At 43.7% G+C, this 13,329-nt stretch overlaps 1 protein-coding gene across 1 annotated transcript in view; it reads left to right on the top strand.

Annotated features, from left to right (window-relative positions):
* Nucleotides 1–472: 472 nt before the first annotated feature.
* LOC110487842 (uncharacterized) overlaps nt 473–13,329 on the top strand; it is a 37,979-nt gene continuing 25,122 nt past the window's right edge. Inside the window, exons 1-5 of the mRNA XM_036971444.2 lie at nt 473–818; nt 1,708–1,810; nt 2,094–2,203; nt 5,583–5,711; nt 5,846–5,890. Of these exons, the coding sequence (XP_036827339.2) occupies nt 1,708–1,810; nt 2,094–2,203; nt 5,583–5,711; nt 5,846–5,890 (387 nt within the window). The 5' untranslated portion in view covers nt 473–818. The remainder of the gene's footprint in view (nt 819–1,707; nt 1,811–2,093; nt 2,204–5,582; nt 5,712–5,845; nt 5,891–13,329) is intronic.

The following is a 13,329-nucleotide window of genomic DNA, read 5'->3' as shown; positions in this document are numbered from 1 at the left end:
GCAGTCAACAGTCAGTAGTCAACAGTCAGCAGTCAACAGTCAGCAGTCAACAGTCAGTAGTCAACAGTCAGTAGTCAACAGTCAGTAGTCAACAGTCAGCAGTCAACAGTCAGCAGTCAACAATCAGTAGTCAACAGTCAGTAGTCAACAGTCAGTAGTCAACCGTCAACAGTCAGTAGTCAACAGTCAGCAGTCAACAGTCAGTAGTCAACAGTCAGTAGTCAACAATCAGTAGTCAACAATCAGTAGTCAACAATCCGTAGTCAACAGTCAGTAGTCAACAGTCAGTAGTCAACAGTCAGCAGTCAGTAGTCAACATCAGTGCTAGTGAGAAAAGACAAGTGGTAGTTAGTGCAAGAAAGGCAGGCGTGTTAGTTGTCTAGTTTTTTGTTTTATTCGTGATAATTCCACTAGGTGGCAGTGGCTATTATATATTGGGCATCTATCGCACTATGTTTTTAGGATATGCTGCATTCCCACCGGCAGATTTCATATGCACAGAAATGTGCAGAGTTGTGCCTTGCCTCCAGCCACTGGCAGCCAGTACTCTTCGGTGCTGGAGGAACGCAGCTCCACACTGTCGCACCAAATTAAAGGTCCCTCCCTTTAATTTAACTGTGACGTTATTGGGCCGTTATTAAAGGATACATTAGCTTACGCGTGGCGTACATGTCAAGGAAGGAGAGGGATAGGGAGAAGAATACGAGGAAATAATCACGCTACTTGAAGAGCTTTTATTTAAGAGACTCTGCAACTAAAAGATCTCCAGGAGTGGAGTCGACGTGGATACAGAATACAGAATACAGAATAACCTCAAGGTAAGGGCACACTGTTACACTGTTGTTTCTTATCTATATGTATGCATTGCATTACAAAATGCAGGTGTTGGCATTACAAAACGCAGGTGTTGGCATTACAAAATGCAGGTATTGGCATTACAAAATGCAGGTGTTGGCATTACAAAACGCAGGTGTTGGCATTACAAAACGCAGGTGTTGGCATTACAAAACGCAGGTGTTGGCATTACAAAACGCAGGTGTTGGCATTACAAAACGCAGGTGTTGGCATTACAAAATGCAGGTGTTGGCATTACAAAATGCAGGTGTTGGCATTACAAAATGCAGGTGTTGGCATTACAAAATTCAGGTGTTGGCATTACAAAACGCAGGTGTTGCAGGTGTTGAGACTGAAACACAAGATTTTTTGATATCAGCAGAGAGACAAGCTCCAAGAGGTAACCGGCGCTGTGTCCTGTTACTGCTGTCAAGACCTGGAATAACAGAGAAAAGGTTTTGGTAACATTTAGAGGAGAAGAAGAGGTGACAGGGGAGGAGAGAGAGAGAGTGGCAGGGAGAGGTGACAGGGGAGGAGAGAGAGGTGGCAGGGAGAGGTGACAGGGGAGGAGAGAGAGGGAGAGGTGGCAGGGAGAGGTGACAGGGGAGGAGAGAGAGAGAGAGAGAGAGAGAGAGAGAGAGAGAGAGAGAGAGAAAGGTGGCAGGGAGAGGTGAGAGGGGAGGAGAGAGAGAGAGAGAGAGAGAGAGAGGTGGCAGGGAGAGGTGACAGGGGGGAGTTTGATATAGAGTATTTAATTTCACTTTTTGCTTTGACTAAAGTATGGCAGTTGAGTTGTCGTTCCACGACTGCACTTAAGTACATAAAAAACCGGACACTTTGTCTAAAGGCTGACAGCTGTCGCTGCACCAACAGATGGAGATGGTCTGGATAGTTCTGTGTCTTCAGCTCCTCCTCTGCCAGACATGGACCCTGTCTTCACACCACCACTTAGACCATATGCTCAATGCTCAAACAGGTAAGACTGCAGTGTGTGTGTGTGTGTGTGTGTGTGTGTGTGTGTGTGTGTGTGTGTGTGTGTGTGTGTGTGTGTGTTTGTGTGTGTGTGTGTGTGTGAGAGGAGTTGTCACTCTGACCGTTGTTACGTAACTCAAGGACGCGCACACACACACACACACACACACACACACACACACACACACACACACACACACACCCTTCACTTATCCAGCTTGTGTTTGGAGTTTTATTGATTTATCTTAAATGGCGCTCTGTCATTGGTTCTGCCGTGTGTCTGTCAGCCCTCAGGTCCTTGGATGAGCCAATGATGTTTGACCCCTGCTGTCTCCTGGCCCCTCCCCCACCCCCACTCTTCCCTCCACCCTCTCTGCTCTGGAAGCGAGGGACTACGGTGAGGTTAAACACACACACACACAGCCCGAGTTTCTACTATTCCATTATGACTAGTGACTACAGCCTTTGTTTCCCTACAGTACACACACACACACACAGCCCGAGTTTCTACTAGTGACTAGTGACTACAGCCTTTGTGTATCCATTTGTTTCCCTACAGTACACACACACACACACACACACACACACACATTTCCCTGCAGTTCACACCAGTGGGAGTCGGTGCCGTTTAAGATGAGGGAGGACAATTAGTTTTTTTCATGAGCATTTATTTCTATTACAGCATATTGGATGACTGTCATTCATATTCCATTCACCCAGCTCAATGTAACAGTGATAGGTTTAGGTTACTGTCATTCATATTCACCCAGTTCAATGTAACAGTGATAGGTTTAGGTTACTGTCATTCATATTCACCCAGTTCAATGTAACAGTGACAGGTTTAGATTACTGTCATTCATATTCCATTCACCCAGCTCAATGTAACAGTGACAGGTTTAGGTTACTGTCATTCCTATTCCATTCACCCAGCTCAATGTAACAGTGACAGGTTTAGGTTACTGTCATTCCTATTCCATTCACCCAGCTCAATGTAACAGTGACAGGTTTAGGTTACTGTCATTCATATTCCATTCACCCAGCTCAATGTAACAGTGACAGGTTTAGGTTACTGTCATTCCTATTCCATTCACCCAGCTCAATGTAACAGTGACAGGTTTAGGTTACTGTCATTCATATTCCATTCACCCAGTTCAATGTAACAGTGATAGGTTTAGGTTACTGTCATTCATATTCACCCAGTTCAATGTAACAGTGACAGGTTTAGGTTACTGTCATTCATATTCACCCAGTTCAATGTAACAGTGATAGGTTTAGGTTACTGTCATTCACCCAGTCCAATGTAACAGTGACAGGTTTAGGTTACTGTCATTCACCCAGTCCAATGTAACAGTGGTAGGATTGGGTTACTGTCATTCACCCAGTCCAATGTAACAGTGACAGGTTTAGGTTACTGTCATTCATATTCACCCAGTTCAATGTAACAGTGACAGGTTTAGGTTACTGTCATTCACCCAGTCCAATGTAACAGTGGTAGGTTTGGGTTACTGTCATTCACCCAGTCCAATGTAACAGTGGTAGGTTTGGGTTACTGTCATTCATATTCACCTAGTTCAATGTAACATCGGTAGGTTTAGGTTACTGTCATTCACCCAGTTCAATGTAACAGTGACAGGTTTAGGTTACTGTCATTCATATTCACCCAGTTCAATGTAACAGTGACAGGTTTAGGTTATTACACCGTATCCATCATGAGGTTGTTACAACCTAGTCTATGATGAAAGTTTACAACGTAGGTGCACACACGTCGAGAGACAAGTTTGAGGTGACAGGCAGTGAGTGACACATGGTCAAACAGTAACATTCAATACCGCCTTTCACACTCTTTCCTGAATCTGGTTGTAATCATCAGTCCAAAAGATGATTCAGGTATGTTTATCTCCGTTTTGTTCCGTTTGCTTCCGTTGAAGAAACGTTTTTCAACCGAATCGGCAGACTTCAATGTACAACACATCAGCTGAATGTGACCAGGGGAGAAAAACACCTTTCCAAGCCAACCCGCTAACGTTACACAGCCTACACTTGTCACTATATTAGATAGAGTAATGTCATAGTCAACATAGCTACTAGAACTAACGCGTTCGTAAACCCGCTACAATCACGCAGTAACGTTAATGTACAGTCAGTAGGCAGACACAACGGCAGGCCCCGGTGGCAATAAATTAGTGGAACCAAAAGCTTACTTTGCCTTGGAAGAGTTCCAGTGTTGTGTTGGAAAGTCATAGCCAGCTAGCTAACATAGCATCCCTCTGTCATAGCCAGCTAGCTAACATAGCATCCCTCTGTCATAGCCAGCTAGCTAACATAGCATCCCTCTGTTATAGCCAGCTAGCTAACATAGCATCCCTCTGTTATAGCCAGCTAGCTAACATAGCATCCCTCTGTTATAGCCAGCTAGCTAACATAGCATCCCTCTGTTATAGCTAGCTAGCTAACATAGCATCCCTCTGTTATAGCCAGCTAGCTAACATAGCATCCCTCTGTTATAGCCAGCTAGCTAACATAGCATCCCTCTGTTATAGCCAGCTAGCTAACATAGCATCCCTCTGTTATAGCCAGCTAGCTAACATAGCATCCCTCTGTTATAGCCAGCTAGCTAACATAGCATCCCTCTGTTATAGCCAGCTAGCTAACATAGCATCCCTCTGTTATAGCCAGCTAGCTAACATAGCATCCCTCTGTTATAGCCAGCTAGCTAACATGGCATCCCTCTGTTATAGCCAGCTAGCTAACATGGCATCCCTCTGTTATAGCCAGCTAGCTAACATAGCATCCCTCTGTTATAGCCAGCTAGCTAACATAGCATCCCTCTGTTATAGCCAGCTAGCTAACATAGCATCCCTCTGTTATAGCCGGCTAGCTAACATAGCATCCCTCTGTTATAGCCAGCTAGCTAACATGGCATCCCTCTGTTAAAGCCAGCTTGCTAACATAGAATCCCTCTGTTATAGCCAGCTAGCTAACATGGCATCCCTCTGTTATAGACAGCTAGCTAGGATGGTCCTCCCCTTCCTCCTCTGAGGATCCTCCAATGATACACAGACACGTTTCCCTGCAGTACACAGATACGTTTCCCTGCAGTACACAGACACATGTTTCCCTGCAGTACACAGACACGTGTTTCCCTGCAGTACACAGACACGTTTCCCTGCAGTACACAGACACGTGTTTCCCTGCAGTACACAGACACACGTTTCCCTGCAGTACACAGACACACGTTTCCCTGCAGTACACAGACACGTTTCCCTGCAGTACACAGACACACGTTTCCCTGCAGTACACAGACACGTTTCCCTGCAGTACACAGACACACGTTTCCCTACAGTACACAGACACGTTTCCCTGCAGTACACAGACACACGTTTCCCTGCAGTACACAGACACGTTTCCCTGCAGTACACAGACACACGTTTCCCTGCAGTACACAGACACGTTTCCCTGCAGTACACAGACACGTGTTTCCCTGCAGTACACAGACACACGTTTCCCTGCAGTACACAGACACACGTTTCCCTGCAGTACACAGACACGTTTCCCTGCAGTACACAGACGCACGTTTCCCTGCAGTACACAGACACGTGTTTCCCTGCAGTACACAGACACACGTTTCCCTGCAGTACACAGACACACCATTACTTGTCCTGAACACTGTTATCCTCCAGAGCCTTTAGGCTTTAGCTCACATTACTGAGGCACACAGACCGCTCATGTTTGATGCCCTGTTCAGTCAGACACTTTTACGTAACTTGTGTTTGAAGGTTGACTACCCAGTGAAAGAGGGAGGAGGAGGAGGAGAGGAGGAGGAAGAGCAGAGGTATAAACATCTGCCTGTGATCCATGGATGTAAACCAGGACCCCAGGGACCCAAGGGACCCCCAGGACCAGAGGTGTGTGTGTGTGTGTGTGTGTGTGTGTGTGTGTGTGTGTGTGTGTGTGTGTGTGTGTGTGTGTGTGTGTGTGTGTGTGTGTGTGTGTGTGTGTCATTAGAAATGTGTGAGGTGTATATTAATTGTGTTTTCAGGGTCCCAGTGGAATGCCAGGAATTAGTGGACCAAAGGGAGACAAGGTGAATATGTTGTCTGCCTGTGTGTGTGTGCGTGTCTGTGCGCGTGTGCGTGTGTGTGTGTGTGTGTGTGTGTGTATACCAGGGTTTCAGGTAGCCGGTAAAAGCATTTAAAGACACTGAACAAAAATATAAACGCAACATGCAACAACTTCACAGTCACAGTCAGGTACAGGGCCTTCGGAAAGTATTCAGACCCCTTGACTTTTCCACATTTTTTTTTATTTTACAGCCTTATTCTAAAAAAAATGTTTTTTTTAACTCATCAAACTAAACACCATAATGACAAATCAAAAACAGGTTTTTAGATTTTTAAATTTTTTTATTCAAAATTAAAAACTGAATGATGGAGGCCACTGTGTTCTTGGGGACCTTCAATGCTGCAGAATTTTTTTGGTCCCCTTCCCCAGATCTGTACCTCGACACAATCCTGTTTTGGAGATCTACGGACAATTCCTTTAACCTCATGGCCTGGCATCCCAAACATGCTCAACGGGTGACATGTCTGATGAGTATGACACGCTGTCTGCTATCTGCTCGGTACGTTTGTCACGGATTCATCCATGAAGAGCACACTTCTCCAGCGTGCCAGTGGCCGTCGAAGGTGAGCATTTGCCAACTGAAGTCAGTTACGTCAAGACCCTGGTGAGGACGACGAGTATGCAGATGAGCTTTCCTGAAACAGTTTCTGACAGTTTGTGCAGAAATTCTTTGGTTGTGCCACAGTTTCATCGTCTGTCCAGGTGTCTGGTCTCAGACGATCCCGCAGGTGAAGAATCAAATCACATCAAATCAAATTTATTTATATAGCCCTTCGTACATCAGCTGATATCTCAAAGTGCTGTACAGAAACCCAGCCTAAAACCCCAAACAGCAAGCAATGCAGGTGTAGAAGCACGGTGGCTATGAAAAACTCCCTAGAAAGGCCAAAACCTAGGAAGAAACCTAGAGAGGAACCAGGCTATGTGGGGTGGCCAGTCCTCTTCTGGCTGTGCCGGGTGGAGATTATAACAAAATATGGTCGAGATGTCAGCATGGTTGAATAATAATAAGGCAGAACAGTTGAAACTGGAGCAGCAGCACAGTCAGGTGGACTGGGGACAGCAAGGAGTCATCATGTCAGGTATGCCGGATGTGGAAGTCGTGGGCTGCTCACTATCAGCCATGTAAACAAAGTTGTGCTCAAAATTATCAGACAAATAATATTTTTATGTGTATGGAACATTTCTGGGATCTTTAATTTCAGTTCATGAAACATGGGACCAACACTTTACACGTTGTGTTTATAATTTTGTTAAGTATAACATCGACGCTGGCCAATTGTCTGGGGAGAAAAATCCCATTGCGAAATAATGCATTTTAACCTATTCATTGTTCTAAATATCAGTAGATGTAGTGTGAGAGCTGCTGAAACCACTCAAACAGCTCTCTGTAGCTGCTGAAACAACTCAAACAGCTCTCTGTAGCTGCTGAAACAACTCAAACAGCTGTCTGTAGCTGCTGCTGAAACAACTCAAACAGCTGCCTGTAGCTGCTGCTGAAACAACTCAAACAGCTGCCTGTAGCTGCTGCTGAAACCACTCAAACAGCTGTCTGTAGCTGCTGAAACCACTCAAACAGCTGTCTGTAGCTGCTGAAACCACTCAAACAGCTGTCTGTAGCTGCTGAAACCACTCAAACAGCTGTCTGTAGCTGCTGAAACCACTCAAACAGCTGTCTGTAGCTGCTGAAACAACTCAAACAGCTGTCTGTAGCTGCTGAAACAACTCAAACAGCTGTCTGTAGCTGTTGGAGTGAAATATGTACCTTACCAGACAAAAGTTTGGACAAACCTACTCAGTTTTTCTTTATTTTTACTTTTTTATTTTTTTATCTGTTGTGTGGTGACAAGGTAGGGTGGTATACAGACGATGGCCCTATTTGGTAAAAGACCAAGTCCATATTATGGGAAGAACAGCTCAAATAAGCAAAGAGAAACGACAGACCATCGTTACTTTAAGACATGAAGGTCAGTCAATATGGAAAATATCAAGAACTTTGAAAGTCTCATCAAGTGCCGTCGCAAAAACCATCAAGTGCTATGATGGAAGTGGCTCTCATGAGGACCTCAACAGGAAAGGAAGACCCAGAGGTACCTCTGCTGCAGAGGATGAGTTCATTAGAGTTACCAGCCCAAATAAATGCTTCACAGAGTTTAAGTAACAGACACATCTCAACATCTCAACTGTTCAGAGGAGACTGCGTGAATCAGGCCTTCATGGTCGAATTGCTGCAAAGAAACCACCACTAAATGACAACAATAATAAGAAGAGACTTGCTTGGGCCAAGAAACATGAGCAATGGACATTAGACTGAAGGGAATCTGTTGTTTTGACTGATGAGTCTAAATTTAAGAGTTTTGGTTCCAACCACTGTGTCTTTGTGACACGCAGAGTAGGTGATCAGATAATCTAACCATGTGTGGTTCCCACCGTGAAGCATGGAGGAGGAGGTGTGATCAGGCTTTGCTGGTGATACTGTCAGTGAATAATTTAGAATTCAAGGCACACTTAATCAGCATGGCTACCACAGCCTTCTGCAGCGATACGCCATCCCATCTGGTTTGCGCTTAGTGGGACTGTCATTTGTTTTTCAACAGGACAATGACCTAACACACCTCCAGGCTGTGTATGGGCTAAATGACCAAGATGGAGAGTGATGGAGTGCTGCATCAGATGACCTGGCCTCCACAATCACCTGATCTCAACACAAATTAGATGGTTTGGGATGAATTGAACCGCAGAGTGAAGGAAAAGCAGCCAACAAATGCTCAGCATATGTGGGAACTCCTTCAAGACTGTTGGACAAGTATTCCAGGTGAAGCTGGTTGAAAGAATGTTAAGGCAAAGGATGGCCGCTTTGAAGAATATAAAATATGAAATATTTTGATTTAACTCTTTTTTAGGTTACTACATGATTCGATAAGTCTAATTTCATAGTTTGTTGTCTTCACTATTATTCTACGATGTAGAAATTTGTAAACAAAATATATATATATATCACTTGAAAGAGTAGGTGTGTCCAAACTTTTGACTGGTACTGTAGCTGTGCAGCGATGCTCCTCGTCCAACCTGACAGAGCTTGAGAGGATCTGCAGAGAAGAATGGGAGAAAGTCCCCAAATACAGGTGTGCCAAGCTTGTCATGTGCTTTAAGTTTCACAATTGCGTAACAATAATAAAGGCAACGGTGAGTAAAAAACAACATCCATGATTAAAAAGAGCTACACATGTATTTATTATCTAACTGGTAATTGAATCACGCTTCCCATTCGCCATTCAAGTGCATCGGCAAACTCTGCAGACTTCAGCGTGTCACACACCACTTTGCAATGAGCTGGAGGCAGTAGGCATTTTGAAAACATATATACGTATTAGCAACCCATGCTAGTTATTGATAATCCTAGTCATATTAGCAACCCATGCTAGTTATTGATAATCCTAGTCATATTAGCAACCCATGCTAGTTGTTGATAATCCTAGTCATATTAGCAACCCATGCTAGTTGTTGATAATCCTAGTCATATTAGCAACCCATGCTAGTTATTGATAATCCTAGTCATATTAGCAACCCATGCTAGTTGTTGATAATCCTAGTCATATTAGCAACCCATGCTAGTTGTTGATAATCCTAGTCATATTAGCAACCCATGCTAGTTGTTGATAATCCTAGTCATATTAGCAACCCATGCTAGTTGTTGATAATCCTAGTCATATTAGCAACCCATGCTAGTTATTGATAATCCTAGTCATATTAGCAACCCATGCTAGTTGTTGATAATCCTAGTCATATTAGCAACCCATGCTAGTTGTTGATAATCCTAGTCATATTAGCAACCCATGCTAGTTGTTGATAATCCTAGTCATATTAGCAACCCATGCTAGTTGTTGATAATCCTAGTCATATTAGCAACCCATGCTAGTTGTTGATAATCCTAGTCATATTAGCAACCCATGCTAGTTGTTGATAATCCTAGTCATATTAGCAACCCATGCTAGTTGTTGATAATCCTAGTCATATTAGCAACCCATGCTAGTTGTTGATAATCCTAGTCATATTAGCAACCCATGCTAGTTGTTGATAATCCTAGTCATATTAGCAACCCATGCTAGTTGTTGATAATCCTAGTCATATTAGCAACCCATGCTAGTTGTTGATAATCCTAGTCATATTAGCAACCCATGCTAGTTGTTGATAATCCTAGTCATATTAGCAACCCATGCTAGTTGTTGATAATCCTAGTCATATTAGCAACCCATGCTAGTTGTTGATAATCCTAGTCATATTAGCAACCCATGCTAGTTATTGATAATCCTAGTCATATTAGCAACCCATGCTAGTTGTTGATAATCCTAGTCATATTAGCAACCCATGCTAGTTGTTGTTAATCCTAGTCATATTAGCAACCCATGCTAGTTGTTGATAATCCTAGTCATATTAGCAACCCATGCTAGTTGTTGTTAATCCTAGTCATATTAGCAACCCATGCTAGTTGTTGATAATCCTAGTCATATTAGCAACCCATGCTAGTTGTTGTTAATCCTAGTCATATTAGCAACCCATGCTAGTTGTTGTTAATCCTAGTCATATTAGCAACCCATGCTAGTTGTTGTTAATCCTAGTCATATTAGCAACCCATGCTAGTTGTTGCATATTTAGATTTCTATATTTCTAACGGATATTTTCTTATTTGTCACAATGGGGTTGTCCTGCTAATTGCATTATGGAACGAACATTCACACGTAGCCTACTGCCCTGTTGCTCATTGCTACGCTTATAACTGGACGTAGCCTACTGCCCTGTTGCTCATTGCTACGCTTATAACTGGACGTAGCCTACTGCCCTGTTGCTCATTGCTACGCTTATAACTGGACGTAGCCTACTGCCCTGTTGCTCATTGCTACGCTTATAACTGGACGTAGCCTACTGCCCTGTGCTCATTGCTACGCTTTAACTGCACGTAGCCTACTGCCCTGTTGCTCATTGCTACGCTTATAACTGGACGTAGCCTACTTCTCTGTGCTCATTGCTACGCTTATAACTGGACGTAGCCCACTGCCCTGTGCTCATTGCTACGCTTATAACTGGACGTAGCCTACTGCCCAGTTGCTCATTGCTACGCTTATAACTGGACGTAGCCTACTTCTCTGTGCTCATTGCTACGCTTATAACTGGACGTAGCCTACTGCCCTGTGCTCATTGCTACGCTTATAACTGGACGTAGCCTACTGCCCTGTTGCTCATTGCTACGCTTATAACTGGACGTAGCCTACTGCCCTGTGCTCATTGCTACGCTTATAACTGGACGTAGCCTACTGCCCTGTTGCTCATTGCTACGCTTATAACTGGACGTAGCCTACTGCCCTGTGCTCATTGCTACGCTTATAACTGGACGTAGCCTACTGCCCTGTTGCTCATTGCTACGCTTATAACTGGACGTAGCCTACTGCCCTGTGCTCATTGCTACGCTTATAACTGGACGTAGCCTACTGCCCTGTGCTCATTGCTACGCTTATAACTGGACGTAGCCTAAATCTTCTGCTTGTATGAACCAACAGAATAGATCATATTGTCTACTATAGGGGATAGTAGCTTGACATAGGCTAGTGATTTTGTTATTCGTTACTTGTCCTGTTGGCTGAGGAAAAGTAAACGTGGGCAGTTATTCTAACATAGGCAACGCTTGGGTTTTCAAGTTTGGGGAAGCTAATGTTCGCCATCAAAACACAACTTTAAAATAGGAAGCATTCCATGCTACCTCGCATTTGCAAACGTATGTTATATAGCCTTCTTTTTTTATTTTTATTTATTTTTATTTATTTTTTGAATTTTACCCCTTTTTCGCCCCAATTTCGTAGTATCCAATTGTTGTAGTAGCTACTATCTTGTCTCATCGCTACAACTCCCGTACGGGCTCGGGAGAGACGAAGGTTGAAAGTCATGCGTCCTCCGATACACAACCAACCAAGCCGCTGCTTCTTTAACACAGCGCACATCCAACCCGGAAGCCAGCCGCACCAATGCGCCGGAGGAAACACCGTGCACCTGGCCACCTTGGTTAGCGCACACTGCGCCCAGCCCGCCACAGGAGTTGCTGGTGCGCGATGAGACAAGGACACCCCTACCGACCAAGCCCTCCCTAACCCGGGCGACGCTGGGCCAATTGTGCGTCGCCCCACGGACCTCCCGGTCGCGGCCGGTTACGACAGAGCCTGGGCGCGTTATATAGCCTTCTATTCCCAATGTGATGATTAGATTGGATAGTCATAATTTAACCTAATAATATAAATCAATCACTGTTGGCAAAAAAAAAAAAAAGACTGTTCAATGCAGCGCGTGGTGGCGTAGAGTAGGACTATGCTATAGGCTATATATCAGATACAATTATTCTCCTTTTTTCGCACAGGAAAATGTTTTATAAACACATTTCGTGCAATTATATTACACATGATATGACTGGAGACATTAGCAGAATCTTTTTTAATTAATAAGATTGAAAAAATGACAGGGTAGAGTACTTTACTGACAGTGACAAACAGATCAATAAAAAAATAACATTGTCTGATCCATATATTAGTGCTACGAAAAGGGGAGACACAAATACAACATGGAGGAGGAGATTATCGTCCAAAAACAAACAAAAGTTTTTTATTTTACCTTTATTTAACTTGGCACGTCAGTTAAGAACAAATTCTTATTTTCAATAACGGCCTAGGAACAGTGTGGGTTAACTGCCTGGTTCAGGGGCAGAATGACAGATTTGTACCTTGTCAGGTCGGGGATTTGAACTTGCAACCTTCTGGTTACTAGTCCTTTAACCAATAGGGTACCCTGCCGCCCCAATGAAAGATACAGTGAATATGCAAAACTAACCGGGGACACGGCCAGTGTTCTCCGCTGCTGCCAATAAGACAGCTTTTTGCTCAGTTAAATTGAGAATTTGTATAACCAAAAGACAGATCGGACTGATTTCATTGTCTTCTCTTTACAGCGATATAACACCGATAGGCATTTTGTTTTCCAAACTGTTTCTTTTTCCGTCGATTGTATTTTGTAAATGCCTCGCTGGGTCGCCCTGACAACTCACTGACGGGGTCGCCCTGACAACTCACTGACGGGGTCGCCCTGACAACTCACTGACAGTTGCAACTCAACAATCAATGTATTTTGGCATTTGCTGCGCTCTCTGCCCACATTGCAGGCCCTTCCAACTTTAGTCTATGCGATTTAAAACAATCCACAGCTTTATAAAACAAAACAAATACAGTTAATGATCCTCAGTGGCAAAGACAGGAGTAAGATAATTAAGCTAAATCATTTTGGCCATTTAATTAAATTTACTTTAGGAAAAGCTTTGGTTTCACCTGGCCTTATGGACGCGCCTCGTGTATCTTCTATCACCTA

This window comes from Oncorhynchus mykiss, chromosome 30, assembly GCF_057628025.1.
Source record: "Oncorhynchus mykiss isolate SJ-2025 chromosome 30, ASM5762802v1, whole genome shotgun sequence".
Classification (NCBI taxonomy): Eukaryota; Metazoa; Chordata; class Actinopteri; order Salmoniformes; family Salmonidae; genus Oncorhynchus; species Oncorhynchus mykiss.
The sequence above is the reverse complement of the archived record's forward strand: the minus strand, read 5'-3'. Positions and strand labels throughout refer to the sequence as shown.